At 41.5% G+C, this 18,867-nt stretch overlaps 2 protein-coding genes across 3 annotated transcripts; one reads left to right on the plus strand and one right to left on the minus strand.

Moving 5' to 3' along the window:
• Positions 1–1,465: 1,465 nt before the first annotated feature.
• On the minus strand, positions 1,466–7,386 carry HNRNPH2 (heterogeneous nuclear ribonucleoprotein H2 (H')). Of its 2 annotated transcripts, none has more exons than XM_005700142.3 (2): positions 7,253–7,386; positions 1,466–3,724 (listed from the first exon to the last, which is right to left on the minus strand). In XM_005700142.3, the coding sequence occupies exon 2, from the start codon at positions 3,669–3,671 to the stop codon at positions 2,322–2,324; it is 1,350 nt and encodes a 449-aa protein (XP_005700199.2). In that variant the 5' UTR covers positions 3,672–3,724; positions 7,253–7,386; the 3' UTR covers positions 1,466–2,321. The 2 variants fall into 2 exon arrangements, with proteins under 2 accessions (XP_005700199.2, XP_005700198.2); XM_005700141.3 differs by having other exon boundaries at positions 7,265–7,376.
• A 96-nt stretch (positions 7,387–7,482) lies between these two features.
• On the plus strand, positions 7,483–17,403 carry GLA (galactosidase alpha). Its single transcript, XM_005700143.3, has 7 exons — positions 7,483–7,904; positions 12,466–12,640; positions 13,671–13,848; positions 14,397–14,488; positions 16,118–16,279; positions 16,498–16,695; positions 17,047–17,403. Exons 1-7 carry the CDS (start codon positions 7,696–7,698, stop codon positions 17,350–17,352), a joined length of 1,320 nt encoding a protein of 439 aa, XP_005700200.1. The 5' UTR covers positions 7,483–7,695; the 3' UTR covers positions 17,353–17,403.
• Positions 17,404–18,867: the final 1,464 nt, after the last annotated feature.

The raw sequence follows: 18,867 nt of genomic DNA on the forward strand, positions 1-18,867 counted from the left end.
AATTAACTGAGCAGCCTGGAAAGCAAAAACTCCTACTTGTGAACCCTCTGAAAAAAGCCTCCTGAAAGCCTTAGGAGGGCAAAGTAAATAACTGGCTTGGTATGACATGAGTTGAAATGGTATCTTGCTTTCTTGGCAACTTTGACAGAAATTCGAAGTCATTGAAGAATTTCAAATCACTACCCACTGTATCCTCAGCATGGTTTTCAATAAAAAGTGTCCTTGAATAAAATGGAATCAGGTAATACCAATCTGGTAGTTGCTTCCGGCCTCAGAGCGTTTCTCTGGGCCTCAAGCTCTAAACAGACCAAGGATTTCCAGGCTAGACAGAATTCTACAAAAACATCTATCAAAGTTCAGGTGCAACTGGTATTGGCCTGAGGGCATCCAGGCCTGAAGGCCATTGAGAAGTGTAATTGTTAATGGCCACTATGATATGGGTGGAAATGTAAGGTAACCTCAGATGTCACAGGTTTTCAAAGTCCTCACAGGAGATGCAAAGTATTATAAATAGCCATATGCAATTTATACTTTCATAGAAAGTTTAAACTACTTGATACAGGAGAGTGGGGGAGGCAATCAAAAATCAGGGGAGCAAGCAGCTTCTTAGAGTTGCATTTTAGGGTTTATAGGCTTGTACCCATTAGAGAACTATGATGAAGCACAAAACATGGTCTTGAGACCAGCCACATCAGCAGATTCTCAAGCACCACCCCCGAACTACTGAATTTCAGAAACTCTTAAGAGCAGGCCCCAGTAACCAACGTTTTAACAAGCCCCATAAGATGATTCTGGCACATACTAAAGTTTGAGAATCAATGATTTAAAACAAGCTTTAAATGCCCCCTTAAAAACCTTAAAGAGCTGATTCATCTCATTGTACAGCAGAAATCAACACAACTTGTAAAGCAATTATCTCCAATTAAAAAAAAATACCTTAAAGAGTGTTTAGAGACTATTAATGAATTCATGGAGAACACCGAATTGTTTCTGTAACATAGGTCTACTTCTTTTAAACATATAAAGGTGTCTCAGATCTTCTAAACTGACAGTTAAATGAAAGGAAGAGGATTATTTACTGGCCTTTACTTCTTTGGATTTTGGAGCATGCTGCCTTGAAAAAGTACAATGTCTCCAAAGTAGCTCAATAGTCCTGTGGATGTGATGAGGATAAACATAAAAATAAACACAAAGATGCTCCATCTCCATATCAGTCTAAGGAAGACAAAGTAAAATAATAATGGGATACAACTTTCAACTAACAAACTGGCCAAGATCAAGGAGAAAAATGTGCTTCATTGAAGATGCTATGGGGATCCTATGAGGATTCATTCATATGAGGATGCTAAATTTTTTAAAATACACTCCTAGTGGAAACACAAAGTACCATAATCTTTCTGGCAGAGGATTATATAAAAGAAATGGCCTGTAAGACAGAACGTAATAAAAATGAAGCTGTACAAGATTTTTCCAGTTTTTAAAAGGAAGATTTATTTAACAAGTTTCACTTAGTACAATACATCTAATGGAAATCACAATACAAGGAAAGATTTAAATCAAAGCCTCAGAATTTCATACAAACAACATGACCAAACTCCTAAAGTATTGGTATTACATTTCAAAATTGTCCCAGAGCTTTTTTAAAAAAAATTAAAAGTGTACACTCACGTGCCTTACAGGATATTAAACCAAAAAGCTAGAATTAACAAACATGCCAAATGTTTTCACTTGAAATCGTAGACACAGCTCCTATATTTGAGTTTTTACAGAAAAGCATGTTTCTCAACATGCATCCAAAGTTTTTAATGTATCATGGTATAAGAGCAACATTTAACATAAGTGAAACTGCTTTAACCTAAATACGCTTACTGCTTAAGTACACTCCTATAACATAACTAACTTGAAGAAAGCTGAAAGTTTTAACAGTTATGGTCAATACTGAACTTTGTTATTACACCCTATGTGAATGTTTCAGTGTTCAAAATTACTGAGCTTGAAGTTTTAAAACAATCCTGACTTCCACTTTACAGTAAGCATGAATTACAAGCCTGTAATGCAAAACTGTTAAACTTAATTTTTATTAAAAAAAGAGAGAGAAAAAGAAACAAAGAAAGAAAGAGAGGGAGGGTAGGAGGGAGGGAAGGAGAAAGAAAGGAATGAAAGGAAAAAGAAAAGGAAGCTAGCTGACCAAGAGTGATCAGAATCAATGATAATTCCCATGTACCAATCATACTGGATATGCCTGACACCATTCCTATTCTAGTTAACTCCCATAAATGCACAGCTGTTATTTCTATTGTTGTTCGGTACTCCTTCTCTGCCTAAGCGAGGTTTGATTGATAGTCACTGGAGTTTTCCTGCAGAACTTGGTCATATCCACTCATACTACTCTGACCACCATATCCACCTCCGTAACCACCACTCAGCTGCTGACTGGCAGGACCTCCATAACTAGACTGGTTGGATATGCCCATGCCTCCCATCATTTGGCTACCATAAGCTCCACCACTTGCCCCGGCTGTGGAATTCAAAAAAAGTTCTACGTAGCTGTGATCATAGGCTCCCCCACTTGTGCCTGCGGTAGAATTCAAGAAGAGCTCCACGTATCTGTGTTGCATGTTAGCTTTGTCTTTTGCCATAGCTGCCACAGCATCTTCATGAGTAGCAAATTCAACATCTGCCTCACCAGTAACTCTGCCATCAGGTCCGATTTCAATGTGTACTCTCATGGGATTAAGAGGTGAGAAGAAATTGTAAATATCATTCTCAGTGGCTCTGTAAGGTAATCCCCTCATGTGTACACAGTGCCCTGTGGTGCTCTGAAAACTGGACCCACCATCTCCATATCTATGATCAGACATTCCTGAAAAACAGTAATTGAGGTCTCTTCCAAATCTATCAGATCCAAAGCCATATCCATCATTATAGCCACCATAGTCGTCATAGCCTCCATACCCTCCACCATAGGCACCCCTTCTCATCCTTTCAAAACCAGCCCCTCTGCCAATGCTATTATACCCTCTGCCAGCCCCTGGCCTGTCGTAGGGACCTGGCCGCTGCATAGCCATGAGCTTTCGAGGGGGGTCATAATGGGTTCGGACTTCAGCTCGGCTACTCTTGAAGATTTCAATGTACCGGTGCCCTATTCTTTCCTTGTGTTTCTTTAAGGCCTTTTCAGCTATCTCCTGCGAAGCAAACTGCACAAAGGCCTCCCCTGTGCTCCGCCCCTGAAAGTCCACCGGCAGTGTCATCCCATTTGGCACAATTTCCAACCCTGAAAAGAACTGAACAATCTCTTCCTTGCTACAGCCAAATGGGAGTCCTCTAAGCCGGACGAAGCCATCATTGGCAGTATCAGGACTATTCGGACCTGTGTGCTTCAACACCCAATCCATTTCAACACTGTTGGACTTGAATACTTCAACATATCTGTGTCCCATGGTTTCTCTGTCCTTCTTCAGAGCGAGTTTCACTTCATCTTCAGACTCAAGTTCGACAAATGCTTCACCACTTGGTCTGCCTTCTCTGGTGTAGATGAAACGAATACCTGATGTGCCGTTTTGGATTTTACAATCGGAGAAGAAGCGCATCACTTCATCAGCTGAGCAGGACCAGGGCAGGCCCCTGACCTTCACCACGAACCCCTCCCTGCCTTCGGTGCTCAGCATCATGGTGGTTCTTGAATTCTTGCTGGCAGGTTCGGTTCAATGTAATTTTGGTATAGCTGAAAAAAAAATTAAGACTACTGTCATGGAAAAATGTTCATAATATGGTTAAGAGAGAAAAAGCAAACTATTAATAGAAAATTACACTGATAGCTTTTTCTTAAGACATTTGTATAACAGAAAGACTTCACCAAATTTCTAACTCATTCATTCATTCAACAACTATTTATTTGACATCTATTTTATGTGCTGGATACCATTAATGGTGGCTATTTCTGGGTGGTAAGATTATGGGAACTTTGTTTCAGGGAATGTTTTCTTTGGCTACTTCTGTATGTTCTAAGTTTTCCACATTCATCATATATAAACACAAAGTCAGGAAAGATATACAAAAGATAAAAAGATACACAAAATGAATGGCAACTAAATCAGTGAGAGACATCGACACATAAAAGCTACATCTGATTATATAAAAATGGAAAACTTCATTACATCAAAAGATTAAACATAAAAAACAAGATAACTACAACAAATACATTACTATCTTTATTATATTGAAAAACTCATACAGATTTTTTAAAAATCAAGTAAATATTAAGGCCAAAGAGATAAATGGGAAAAAAAGACACTACAGAGAATTTACATCTTCATTTTACATTGTTCAGTTGCCAGATCCAGTACTAGGTTCTGGCATATAAGGATCAATAAGCCCAGAAATGACTCATGGTCCTACAGAGGCACTATACATCTGTACTGAAGACAAAATGGGCAAATAAACATTTCTCTACTATGACATAATTAGGAACAGGGTGAAAGGGTGTTATAAAGCAGGGATTGACTGGTCAATTCTATCAGCGTAGAATAGTTAAGTGAAAAGGACTAACCGGCTCAGGGATCCACAAATTCTAAAAATTATGATGGAGCATAAAATAGGAGGCAAGGCAGGAGATACGGCTGGCAAGGTAGAGATTCATCCAGGAGGTCTTATCAGACAAAGGCTAGAGGCCTTTTAGGGTTTTACATGGGGCACTGAGGGGAGGAGAGAGGCGGGGAGGGAGGTAAGGGGAGAGAAGTGAGGGGAGGAAAGAGAAGAAGGAAAGTGAGGGGAGGAGAGTCAAGTAATCAGAACCTTTCAGAAAGATCACCATGGCAACAGTGTGACGCTCAAACAGAGGGGGTGGGGGTGACACTGCCAAGAGCAGCTAGAGCTCTGTTAGAGATATGTTAAGGTGTTTATCTAAGGCAACAGCACTTTTAAAATGGGGGGAGGCAAGATACTTTTTAAAAGGGGGGAGAGGCAAGATATGATCTATGCATTCAAAGCAGTGGACTCTGGGAGACTTGGTAACAGATTAAATGTATGGGAAATACAGATGTGAAGATACAGAAGAGTCTGGGAAATGTTCAATACTCATCAATCATCAGAAATACAAGTTAAAACTACAATTAACTGCCATTTTTCATCCATCACCACAGTGAAAGTAAAATAGGAAGGATAAGTTGATACTGATATTCAGGGTTCCCAAACTAATATACTCCCAGAGCAGTGAAAGTTGATGCAGTATCTCTGGAAAGCAATTTGAAAATATGTCATGCCTTTTGATACAGTAAATCTACTTCTGGTTATATGCCCTAAGACGATCTGAAATTCAGACAAAGGTTTATAGAGCTAAATATTCTTTGAAAGATATCTTACTAAAAAAGATGAAATATTACCCACTTTAAAAATTGGAAATCTAATAATATAAGAAATTACTTATGCTATAATCTTGTGACCTAAGATCATAACTGTGTTATAACCACAACTGTGAGAAAGATATATGTTCATATATCCTTCAACCATGCTAGAATTCCTTCCAGGAACCTGGTCAACAGAAATACTCACAAATGTTCACTGTTGCATTGTTAGTGATGGCAGAAAATTAGAAACCTAATTACCCATTAATAGGGGAATGACAGAGTGAATTATACTTTAGCCTTAAAACAGAAAGCCATGTAGCTCTATTTTTTTTTTTAAATCTGCCCTGACCCTGGAAGATTTCCAAACTAAATTAAATGAATAATGTATAGTATGAACCTACTTATTTTAAAATATAAGCAGGCACATCTATATGTATGTAAATACAGACAAGTTCTGGAAGCATATAAGTTGTTTTTTGAGAAAAGGAACACTGTAGGGTAGCAAGAATGTAGAGGAATTTCACTTTTTACCCTATATACTTCTAAATAGTTTAATTTTAAAAAATCACTGTAATTGGAATTCTTTTAAAAGTTAGGAAAGTGCATGCATGGGGAATTTGTCACATGTTAATAGAGGCTACTCTGAGTGGTAAGTTTATGGTTTTTTCAACTTTTTTCCAATTCTTTTGTGCATTCCTAATTTTCTATAGAGAGAAACTTTTATTTCAGCAAAAAAAAAAACAGAAGACAAATTAAAACGTTTACTTTTGTGATATTTGGTATAGCAAATTTGATAAAAATTTCTATTTTTGTATGTTGCATGGCTTATCTGACAAGGTCTGGGAACAGTGGGCCTCTTGGAAAGAAAGTACAAAGTGTACTAACATCCCTAAAACTACACCAAAGATTCAAGTCAACATTCACTAACTCCCTAAGATGTGCCTGGAACAATGCATGTGCAGTGCTAAGTTTTCCTATAGATCATTTTCAGGTCTGAGTGACAGATTTACACACTGGTTTTTTGCTTGCCTTAACTCTTGGACAACCCATTCCATATAATGTCCCTACAGCCCTCTTACACACTGGTTTTTTGCCTGCCTTAACTCACGGACAACCCATTCCATTTAATGTCCCTACAGCCCTCTAGGCCTTAACATCCCGTGTGGGGACACGGAGGTTCTGCTTCATCACTGTGTCTCCTGGGAAGGCCACGAGGACTCTGCTGCCTGAAGTAGGAACCCGGATTCCATTTGTGAGTTAAGAATTTGTGCATTTATGTGCGTGTTATATACAGACGTTTTACAGACCGAAATGCTGAGTAGTTGTCTGCGAGTGATGAATTACGTGTATTTTTTTTTCAATTTATAGCATACCGTTATTTTTCCAAAGTCCAAAAATTGAACATGTAGCTTGTTAAAGGCCAGAAAAATAAACGTTATTTAAATATTTAATTCAGTAAAAACATTCATTGGGCGCCGCGGTGAGGCACGCAGTATTTGCCTAGATGTGACTCTACAGATCAAATTCGCTTGGTGCCTCTCCCTACAGACAATCAGGCACTGGAGACTGGGTGCCTGAATGGGTGGACTAGCATTCAGACCACTGGACTCCAGATCTGTTTTTCCTAATCCGGGGACGTGGTTTTCCAATGTTTTTCAGCTTACGGTTTCTCTTAAGGGTCCTTTGAGACCCGCCCAGACAGACAGATATACAAAAACACAGACAGTCACGAGCGTCCACCATTTCCCCACCAGGCGCAGCAAAGGCGGCTTCCCGGCACTGAGATGGGGGAAGGGGGAGCGGGGGAGGGGAAAGCAGGAACGAAAAAGGCGGAGGCGGCCCGCGGACCCCGCTTTGGTCTGCATCATCACCACCCCCGGGTCCCCGGGTCCCACCCACACACCAACCTCTAACGATACCGGATAATTTTCCTCTTTCTTCCCTCAAACGGCTTATAGCGAGACGGTAGACGACGACCAGAACTACTTCTGCTCACGTAAGCGATAGGTCACGTGAGGATCTACGTCATGTGAGATCTCGGTCACGTGAGCACCGCTAGGCTCTAACCCCGGATCATTAAAGTGCTGCACTTCCTTCTGGTATAAAAATAGGGCGGGTCGACATTCAGAAAGAGAGAGAGTGGTTGGTGGCGGCGCGTCTTTTGTGACTGGTCATTGGTCGGCCTCTGGGGATAACCATCCCAGTTGCCGGAGAAACATTCACGTCACGGCTTAATTACTCAGCGGTGATTGGTGATGGGGACCAAAGCGGGTTCCGCGGACCGTCTCCGCCTTTTTACCCCTGTAGGTTAAATTTAAAACCCCAGGTGACTCTTGGAAATCTGTGCTGTATGATGACCGCGATGGTGAGACCGGTGAGCAGAGTCCTGCGGCTGGGCTGCGTGCTGGCCTTTTGCTTCCAGGTCCTGGTTCCCTGCGGGCTCCCTGGGGCTTGGGGCCTGGACAACGGCTTGGCGATGACCCCTACCATGGGCTGGCTGCACTGGGAGCGCTTCATGTGCAACGTGAACTGCCAAGAAGAGCCGGATTCCTGTATCAGGTATCAGAGATATTGGGTACCTTCTTCCCTTCGCCTTTCCATATATTTGTCTGGATGTGTTTGGAAGGATGGAGGGTCTCAGCGAGAAAATTTTGAGCCGGAGGGAGAGCTCCCCTATCGCTGCTGCTTTTTTATCCCCAGCAAACTGCCCTGGATGGGGACTAGCCCTGAATTTTCTCTGTGACCCCTGGATGGGGACTAGCTCTAGATTTTCTCCATGTGACCCCTTAGGTTGGGAGTCTGGCTAGCGACCTCTTCTTCTCCACGTCTTTCTGCCTGTTCACCCACCTAAGGTTTTTCTCCATTTACCATCCAGTTCGTTCAGAGCTTTATTGAGGGCTACTGCCCTGTCTCTGGAGAAGGCAATGGTACCCCACTCCAGTACTCTTGCCTGGGAAGTCCCATGGACGGAGGAGCCTGGTAGGCTGCAGTCCATGGGGTCACTAAGAGTCGGACACGACTGAGTGACTTCACTTTCACTTTTCACTTGCATTCATTGGAGAAGGAAATGGCAACCCACTACAGTGTTCTTGCCTGGAGAATCCCAGGGACGGGGGAGCCTGGTGGGCTACCATCTCTGGGGTCGCACAGAGTCAGACACGACTGAAGCGACTTAGCAGCAGCAGCAGCAGCAGCTCTGTCTCTGCAGGGTACCAGCACTGAGAACAGCTGTGGTGAGTAGGAGAGACAGGACTAAGACAGGTGTCATTTCTTCTTTTGGGGTCACGGGTTCCTTGGCTTTAATTTGAGGGAATTTAGAGAGACCATAGTGTCTCCTAGATCTCCCCACCCCATAGCCCTTGGGTATGGCGTCTGGTTGGAAGGTTATGTGGAGGATCTTTAGTGGATAAGACAAATATGGATCCTATCAGACCCACACATCCTTTGTCTGCAGATTGGGAAAGCAACTCTTACCTCAAGGAACCAACTCTGGTGATCTTTAAACAGTTCTTATCTCACACAGGTTGACTTTCAACTAGATAATCCATCTGAAGGACAAAGCACAGTGCAATACCAAACCCCCTCAATTAGGCATATGGAAGGAATGTTCTTATCCCATGCTCATGCTCAGCCCACGTGTCTGACTCTTTGCGACCCCATGGACTGCAGCCTGCCAGGGTCCTCTGCCCATGGAATTTTCCAGGCAAGAATACTGGAGTGGGGTGCCCTTTCCTCTTCAAGGGGATCTTTCTGACCCAGAAAGATCTGGGTCTGTTGCGTCTCCTAATTGGCAGGTGGATTCTTTACCATGGCTTCCTAGGTGGCGCTAGTGATAAAGAACAGACACGGGTTCAATCCCTGGGTCAGGAAGATCCCCTGGAGGAGGAAAGGGCAACCCACTCCAGTATTCTTGCCTGGAGAATCGCATGGACAGAGGAGCTTGTCGAGCTACAGTCCATAGGGTCACGAAGAGTCGGACACAACTGAGGGCACAGGCAAGGAATATTCTTAGCCTGGAATCTATGGGGAAATTAATGCAAATCTGCAAATGTGAGTATATGTGTTTTTCTGGAGAGAGGATCTTGAGCTTTGTTCAGATTCTCAAATAGATCTCCATCTAGAAAAGGTTAAGAATCACTGATAGATATTGTTTAAAAACATAAAGACAACCTTGGTGCAGAGGCCCGTCTATAAGCAGCGGTCATGGTACATCCCAGTGGCCATAAGTTATTCCTTTGAATGTCTTTACAGATGTTGGTCAAACATGACAGTTAATTGGCTTTCTAAGTTTCAGACTAAATCCATCATGACCCTGGAGTAAATTATGGCCATCCCATATTTCTTTCTGTCTTTTCCTTTTTTTCCTAAGTGGTGGTTGTCTTATTTTTGTATCTGATTATGAAATTAATGCATGATTATGGCAAAAAATGTGGATAGTAAAGAGTACAAAGAAGATAGATTCCCCTCATTTCACCACCCAGAAATAATCATGGTTAAAGTGTTAATATTCGACCTTTCCTTTTTTTTTCTATGTAAATATAAACATGAATTTCTTTTTAAAGTGTTTTTCAGTAAAAATGAGATCACGTTTATGTCTCAAGCAGAGAACAAGACTCTGAAGTCTGCCTGCCTGGGTTCAAATTCTAGCTTATTATTACTTTGCCAGGTGATCTTGGGCAAACTGATGATCCCTTTGTAAATTGAAGAGTGAGTGCCTGGCACAGAATGAGAGTTTCATAAGTGCAGATTGTATGTATTCACCATACTTTATTTAAACAATCTCCTGTTCATAACTACTCACACTCTTCAATTTTTCATTATTATGAACAAAGCTTACTAATAACCACCCTTGTACCTCATCTGATTTTTTTCCCTAGAAGTCTAAATCCTGGGTCCAAGGGTATGCTCATTTTGTTTCATATCAAACTGTCCTCCCCCAAAAGTTTTACAAACGCACCTTCCCAACAACCATGTGGGCTTCTGTGGTGCCCTGCAATGCAGAAGATCTGGGTTTCAATCCCTGGGTCAGGAACATCCCTCGGAAAAGGGAATGACTACCCACTCCAGTATTCTTGCCTGGAGAATTCCATGGACAGAGGAACCTGGTGGGCTACAGTCCATGGGGTTGCAAAGAGGTAGACAGGACTGAGTGACTCACGCTTGTGTATGAGTTCCTGTTTTTTGTTATTCTTCTGAAATTTGCCAATCTGGTAGTTGTTTTTATTTTCATTTATTTGATTACTGATAAAGTTGAACATCTGTTAATAAGTTAAATTGGTTGTTTGTTTGCATGATTTCTTTTCTGCACTGCTTGTTTGTTCCAAATTTTTCAATTGGAGTGTTTGGGGTTATTTTGTTTTCTTTTTGGGTTTTGTTTGTTTGGGGTCTACCATAAGTTGTGAATTCAGTGGTTCTTTTTTTTTTTTTTTTTTTGGACCATTTCGCACAACTTGTGGGATCTTAGTTCCCCAACCAGAGATCCAACCTAGGCCCTTGGCAGTGAGAGCTCAGAGCCCTAACGACTAGACCACTAAGGAATTCCCAAAACAGTGGTTCTTGCTATATGCTGGTTTTGATATTTATGTATCAAACACCAGGTTTTTCCTTTATGATTTCTGGCTCTGGCATCATGCAAAGAAAGTTCTTTCCTATCTGAATATAAAATGGAATACAAAATTTATATTTTCTACTAGCATTTTTATGGGATTTTAAAGTATTTAAATCTTTAATCCAGCTGGACTTTGCTCTCCTATAAGCAATATTACCTTTAATATGTACTAAATTTCATGATATCAAATGGCTTGAAGGATCTCTTTTCTGAACTTCCTCTTTGATTCTATTTATCTGTGTATTCTACTGCTAATAGTAGAGCACCAGCTTCATTTATCTTTTATAGACTATTCATGTATATAACTTTTGAGGTGACATTTTTGAGTCATGTTGCAAACTTCCTTAAAAAGTCCTTTGGAGATTAGTTAAAGGTTTTAGTAAATGTCTAGAAGTGTACAGGGAGAGTTTGCTTTTTTTTAATACTGAGTTTTCCTATTCAGGAACAAAATAATGTGTCTCCGTTTATTCTCATAAGTTGGAACATCCTCAGTTGGTCAGTTCAGTCGCTCAGTCGTGTCCGACTCTTTGTGACCCCACGGACTGCAGCATGCCAGGCCTCTCTGTCCATCACCAACTCCCAAAGTTTATTCAAACTTATGTCCATTGAGTGGGTGGTGCCATCCAACCATCTCATCCTCTGTTGTCCCCTTCTCCTCCTGCCTTCAATCTTTCTCAGCATCAGGGTCTGAGAAACAAATGAGTCTGTTCTTCACACCAGGTGGCCAAAGTATTGGAGCTTCAGCTTCAGCAGTAGTCCTTCCAATGAATATTCAGAACTGATTTCCTTTAGGATGTACTGGTTGGATCTCCTTGCAGTCCAAGGGACTCTCAAGAGTCTTCTCCAACACCACAGTTCAAAAGCATTGATTCCTCGGCACTCAGCTTTCTTTATAGTCCAACTCTCACATCCATACATGACTACTAGAAAAACCATAGCTTTGACTAGACTTCGTTGGCAAAGTAATGTCTCTGCTTTTCAATATGCTGTCTAGGTTGGTCATAACTTTTCTTCCACAGCAAGCATCTTTTAATTTCATGGCTGCAGTCACCATCTGCAGTGATTTTGGAGCCCCCTAAAATAAAGTCTGTCACTGTTTCCATTGTTTCCCCATCTATTTGCCATGAAGTGATAGGAGCAGATGCCATGATCTTAGTTTTCTGAATGTTGAGTTTTAAGCCAACTCTTTCACTCTCCTCTTTCACTTTCATCCAGAGGCTCTTTAGGTTTTCTTTGCTTTCTGCCATAAATGTGGTATCATCTGCATATTCAGATATTCTGCATATTCAGAGGTTTTTGATATTTCTCCTGGCAATCTTGATTCCAGCTGGAAGAAACATAAGAGGAGTGAGAAGAAAAAGGGCCAGTTCATTTTACCCCCATTGGTTGTAATTACTACCAAATTATTACTGGGTTGAAAAATAAATTGCAAAACTTTGAGATGCTTAATAAATCGAAGTACCCAAGCATTTGTCTAATGAATTGTAATGATTCTTGGAATTTGTCTTTCAGCGAGAAGCTCTTCCAGCAGATAGCTGAGATCATGGCCTCAGATGGCTGGAAGGATGTAGGTTATGAGTACATCTGCATTGATGACTGTTGGATGGCTCCAGAAAGAGATTCAGAAGGCAGACTTCAGGCAGACCCTAAACGCTTTCCTGGTGGGATCCACCACCTAGCTGATTATGTGAGTGTATGGGTAATTCTCTTTTTTCATTCAGGTGACTATAAGCATTTCTGTACATAATCTTGCTCAAAACACTTGGAAAGGAAAATAGCTGTTACTATCCAAATTGTAAGGCTTATTGGGTGGAATTTTCATCCCATCAGCAGATCTGTGTTTCACAATAGTTCTTGAGGCCCATCTTGGAGAAGTTGTCTTTTTGCTGAAACCACTGAATTCTCTAGGAGAAAAAGGGAACTTGGTTCTTGACATGCGTGTATATATTTCCATATAAATTTTGAGCAGTTATCACAATTGTACTATAGGCTACAACTTTAGAAGATAGAAGGAATATGTTCTAGAGATTGTTAAAGAGCAATGTAGCCAAACACTAGTTAAAGGCAGTGAAGACAGATACTGAGTACAATTCAGTACTGTTGTAATAGGGAAAAGAGCCAAGTTAATCCAAAATACACCAAAGATGAGTGGAGTTTTAAATAGCCAGATTGTGGGGGTCAGTGGATGAACATTTACTAAGAGGAGATATCAGGAGGAGGGCAAGCAAGCCAAGGACTTAGACATCAAGGCTGGGGCATAAGGAATTTGATCAGATATTAAAAGGTAGAGGGGGGAGGGTGACTTTGCAGGATTCTTACTAAAACTAGACAGGGTAAGCTAAGGCAGAGGCCTACTTGAGAGGGGGTTTAGAGGTGCCTAAGGTTCAGTCAAGGAAAGAGTCTTTGTCCAGATAAATCTATCATTGCCCTGAAAATGTAACTTTTAAGATCCCGTCAAACGAAGATCAGAGCAACTGACAGCTTTCACATCAGTTCTATGCTATTGTTACATGTAGAGTTTGAACTCAGCAGAACTGAGGTCTTTGCTCTTTATCTCCTGACAAACTAATCTGGATAATTTTATGGGCTGGGGGGCAGGGGAAAGCCCCCCCAGTATCTACCTGGTGAAGTGTACTGGTCTCTTCGTCCAGCCTGAAATGGTTCTCTCTCTTTCATGATTGCCCTTCTAGCGAGGTGACTCTTTTCTCTCATTTCAGGTTCATAGCAAAGGACTGAAGCTAGGGATTTATGCAGATGTTGGAAATAAAACCTGCGCAGGCTTCCCTGGGAGTTTTGGATACTATGATATTGATGCCCAGACCTTCGCTGACTGGGGAGTAGATCTGCTAAAATTTGATGGTTGTTACTGTGACAGTATACAACATTTGGCAGAGGGTATGTTTCATCCACAAGATTTAGCCAAGAGCAAAAGGCAGAACTTTGAGGACAAGGTAGCTAAGCATCCAAAGAAATCTACTCCTCACTTTGGAAATATCCAGTCACGATACTGGAAATAATGATTCTCTGTGTGCCAGGGTTCCTGCCTCTTCTTTCAGTTTGTCCATCATTCATGCATGTAAAAGCCACATGTGCCTAACCACAGCTAAGGCCATGAACTTTTCATGTAAGAGAGCTCTGAGTTGACTCCAGATAATTGTTAACTCTCTGTCCATCACTGGGAAAAGAGTCCCAGATGTCAAACAGTCACAGAGAGAACATCTTCCTTCCTGCCCTTCTTCAATATAGCCACCATCCCGCACTCTCTCCTCAGAACAATCCCAGCAGTCTGGGTGCCACTATGCACAGTGTAAGCACAGAACAGTCACCTCTCTGTGCTGCTGGTTTAAAATAGAAACGTGGCCCTTCCAGGCAGCTTCTATTAAAAACATACAGTCCCAGCTGGAAATCCCTTTCTTTATTTTATACATTGTTTTCTTATACAGGTTATAAGCAAATGTCCTTGGCCCTGAACAGGACTGGCAGAAGCATTGTGTACTCCTGTGAGTGGCCCCTTTATATGCGGCCCATCTTTAAGGTGAGCTAGTGAGTCCAGAATCCAACAGAGCCTTGCTGGTAGATTTTCAGAACTCAAGAGCAAAGGAGACGAAGGTCCCTATCAAAGTCCAGCCTTACTTAATAGTCTCATCCTGCCGTTTCTCCCAGGATCCATCCACCTCTCACCATGCCCACTGCTGTAACTGGAGACTAAGCCACCATCAGCCGAGAAGCCAGCCATCTTTGACTCTTCCTTTTTGTCTCATGGTTCACAACCTATCCACAGCAATCCTTTTAGCACTGCCTACAAAATACATCCTGAATCAGCCCACTTCATTATCATGTTAACCTATTCAGTTTCCTTCTGTGAGCTTAACACTATATGGAATTATTTGTTGATGTACCTATTGTCTGTCTCCTCCATTAAAATGTAAGCTTCAGGAGGGCAGAGACCTTTTCTGACTTCATCAGTGTATCCCTACCTTATGGTAAGTGTTGAATAATTACTTATAGAATGAATCCCTGTTATCTCCTAATCTCTGCAAAATTCTCTAACCTCTTTCTAAACATCTTAAACCTCAGATAGCCTACCTGCCTATCTACAAACTTATTTCTAATTAAACATAACAAATTATATGCCTGGGATTCAAATTGCCTTATCATCTGCTGGCTGAGTCCTGTGTAATTTGGAACTTTTACTTATTAAGATTATTTTAGTTATGTTTTAATTGAAGTATAGTTGATTTATAGTATCATATTAGGAAATCACTGTATTTGCTTCTGATTATAAAAGTAATACATGTGCATTTTGGAAAAGTTTGACCGTGAAGTATAGAAAAAATTAAAATCCTCCATAATCCCAATACGGTAGTCCCCCCATCCCACAATTTTTGCTTTTCATGGCTTTGGTTACCAAAGTCAACCACAGTCCGAAATATTAAATGGAAAATTCCAGAAACAAACAATTCATAAGTTTTAAATTGCACACGTTCTGAGTATTGTGATAAAATCTTATGCCATCTCACTCTATCCCGCCTGGGACATGAATCATCCTTTTTGTCCGGCATATGCATGCTGTGTACACTACCCACCCATTGGTACCTGTATAGGGGAAAAAAGGTAGTACATATAATACCACTCAGAGTCTTAGAATGCATCCCCCACACATAAGGGGGGACTGCTGCACCTAGTTACTGTTTGCTAAATTTCCAGCAAAAACAGTGTTAAAACCATTTTAAGTTATATAGCTTACTTCTGAAGCAAATGTCTTACAATGAAATTCCATTATATTAATGATAAGGATTTAGCTCTCCTCATAGAGACCTTTATCGGGCTTCCCTGGTGGCTCAGACGGTAAAGCGTCTGCCTGCAATGCGGGAGACCTGGGTTCAATTCCTGGCTCGGGAAGATCCCCTGGAGAAGGAAATGGCAATCCACTCCAGCATTCTTGCCTGGAAAATCCCATGGACGGAGGAGCCTGATAGGCTACAGTCCATGGGGGGCAAAGAGTCGGATATGACTGAGCGACTTCACTTTCACTTTTACTTTTCATAGAGACCTTTAATCTGTAAACTAAGGAGGCTACAAGTGCCTTTTTAAAACATGATTGTTTTCCTATCACAAGAATGTTAGTAGAAGGTAAACAGAAGAGTTCTCTCTGTTTTCACAGCCCAATTACACAGAAATCCGAGAGTACTGCAATCACTGGAGAAATTTTCCTGACATTTATGATTCTTGGGAAAGTATAAGGAATACCTTGGACTGGACATCTTCTAACCAGGAGATAATTGTTCCTGTTGCAGGACCAGGAGGTTGGAATGACCCAGATATGGTAAGAACCTAAGCCCTCTGCTTCAAGCTCCTGAAGTGGACCTGTTTCCTTCCTACTTGATACCCACGATAAATCAGAAGGGAGAAGTTCCTGGGAGAAGGCTTTATGTGAGAGTAATCAGAGCAGGATGCCCTGGAAGGTGACTTGACTCTATGTCTAGGTAACTAGACATATAATGTTTTATCTGCCTTGAATTCTTACTTCATTCTTTGTCCCAGTTGGTGATTGGCAACTTTGGCCTCAGCCGGGATCAGCAAATAACTCAGATGGCCCTCTGGGCTATCATGGCGGCTCCGTTACTCATGTCCAACGATCTCCGAAGTATCAGCCCTGAAGCCAAAGCCCTTCTTCAGGATAAGGATGTAATTGCCATCAACCAGGACCACTTAGGCAAGCAGGGATACCAGCTTAGAAAGGTATAGTAAATAATGTTCTATGGGAGAATATAGGAATTGGCCAGGAACATCTTCTCTTGCCTTATCATTTACAATTCATCCAAATGTTTATTTGGGGTGTGTATTTTACGATGGTTTAATACTCAAGTACCAAGGTTGTCTTGGACTGAAATCTGTTACTTTATGGAGGATATGCACTGATCTTTTAAGAAGGCATTTTTTAATCTTGATATCATAGTTAGTGATGAGGCTCCTTTGTGCTACTTTTCTCTAGAAGTGCTTGATAATTCTAAGACATAATGCCACAAATAATATGGCAACTTATTGCTAGTTACCAAACTATCACACCTCTTTTTCTGGCTTGTTTTTCAGGAGGACAACTTTGAGATATGGGAACGCCCTCTCTTGAACTTAGCATGGGCTGTGGCTATAGTAAACCTGAAGGAGATTGGTGGACCTCGTTCTTACACCATCACTCTTACTTCCTTGGGTCGAGGACTGGCCTGTAATCCCAACTGCCTGATCACAGAGCTCCTGCCTGAGAAGAGGAAGCTTGGGTTTTATGAATGGACTTCAAGTTTAAAAACTCAAATAAATCCCACAGGCACTGTTTTGCTTAGGCTAGAAAGAACAAGCTCAGCTCAGTTCAGTTACTCAGTTGTGTCTGACTCTTTGTGACCCCGTGGACTGCAGCATGCCAGGCTTCCCTGTCTATCACCAACTCCAGGAGTTTACTCAAACTCATGTCTATTGAGTGGGTGATGCCATCCAATCATCTCATCCTCTGTCATCCCCCTTCTCCTCTACCCAGCATCATGGTCTTTTCCAATGAGTCAGCTCTTCACATCAGGTGCCCAAAGTATTGGAGCTTCAGCATTAGTCTTTCCAATGAATATTCAGGACTGATCTCCTTTAGGATGGACTGGTTGGATCTCCTTGCAGTCCAAGGGACTCTCAAGAGTCTTCTCCAACACCACAGTTCAAAAGCATCAATTCTTCAGTGCTCAGCTTTCCTTATAGTCCAACTCTCACATCCATACATGACTACTGGAAAAATCATAGCTTTGACTAGACTTCTTTGGCAAAGTAATGTCTCTGCTTTTTAATATGCTGTCTAGGTTGGTCATAGCTTTTCTTCCAGAGCAAGCGTCTTTTAATTTCATGGCTGCAGTCACCATCTGCAGTGATTTTGGAGCCCCCAAAAACAAAGTCTGTTACTGTTTCCATTGTTTCCCCATCTATTTGTCATGAGGTGATGGGACCAGATGCCGTCTTAGTTTTCTGAACATTGAGCTTTAAGCACACTTTTTCACTCTCACCTTTCACTTTCATCCAGGGGTTCTTCAGGTTTTCTTTGCTTTCTGCCATAAAGGTGGTGTCATCTGCATATCTGAGGTTATTGATATTTCTCCCAGCAATTTTTATTCCAGCTTATGCTTCATCCAGCCCAGCATTTCACATGATGTACTCTGCATATAAGTTAAATAAGCAAGGTGACAACATACAGCCTTGACGTACTCCTTTCCCGATTTGGGACCAGTCTGTTGTTCCATGTCCAGTTCAAACTGTTGCTTCTTGACCTGCATACAGATTTCTCAGGAGGCAGATCAGGTGGTCTGGTATTCCCATCTCTTTAAGAATTTTCCAGTTTGTTGTGGTCCACACAGTCAAAGGCTTTTGGTATAGTCAATAAAACAGAAGTAGATGTTTTTCTGGAACTCCCTTGCTTTTCTGATGATCCAACAGATGTTGGCAATTTGATCTCTGGTTCCTTTGCCTTTTCTAAATCCAGCTTGAACACCTGGAAGTTCATGGTTCACATATTGTTGAAGCCTGGCTTGAAGGATTTTGAGCATCATTTTGCTGGCATGTGAGATGAGTGCAACTGTGCTATAGTTTGAACATTCTTGGAACTTTTCTTTGGGATTGGAATGAAAACTGACCTTTTCCAGTCCTGTGGCTACTGCTGAGTTTTCCAAATTTGCTGGCAAATTGAGTGCAGCACTTTCACAGCATCATCTTTTAGGATTTGAAATAGCTCAGCTGGAATTCCATCACCTCCACTAGCTTTGTTCATAGTGATGCTTCCTAAGGCCCTGTTGACTTCTCATTCCAGGATGTCTGGCTCTAGGTGAGTGATTACACCGTCATGATTATCTGGGTCATGAAGATCTTTTTTGTATAGTTCTTCTG

Source organism: Capra hircus, unplaced genomic scaffold (assembly GCF_001704415.2).
Source record: "Capra hircus breed San Clemente unplaced genomic scaffold, ASM170441v1, whole genome shotgun sequence".
Classification (NCBI taxonomy): domain Eukaryota; kingdom Metazoa; phylum Chordata; class Mammalia; order Artiodactyla; family Bovidae; genus Capra; species Capra hircus.

Bases quoted from the DNA above. Each gene is read 5' to 3' on its own strand.
- HNRNPH2 (XM_005700142.3), bottom strand. From the start codon at position 3,671: ATGATGCTGAGCACCGAAGGCAGGGAGGGGTTCGTGGTGAAGGTCAGG.
- GLA (XM_005700143.3), top strand. From the start codon at position 7,696: ATGATGACCGCGATGGTGAGACCGGTGAGCAGAGTCCTGCGGCTGGGC. The intron at 12,641-13,670 runs GTGAGTGTATGG...CTCTCATTTCAG, and splicing joins TCCACCACCTAGCTGATTAT to GTTCATAGCAAAGGACTGAA. The intron at 13,849-14,396 runs GTATGTTTCATC...TTTCTTATACAG, and splicing joins TATACAACATTTGGCAGAGG to GTTATAAGCAAATGTCCTTG.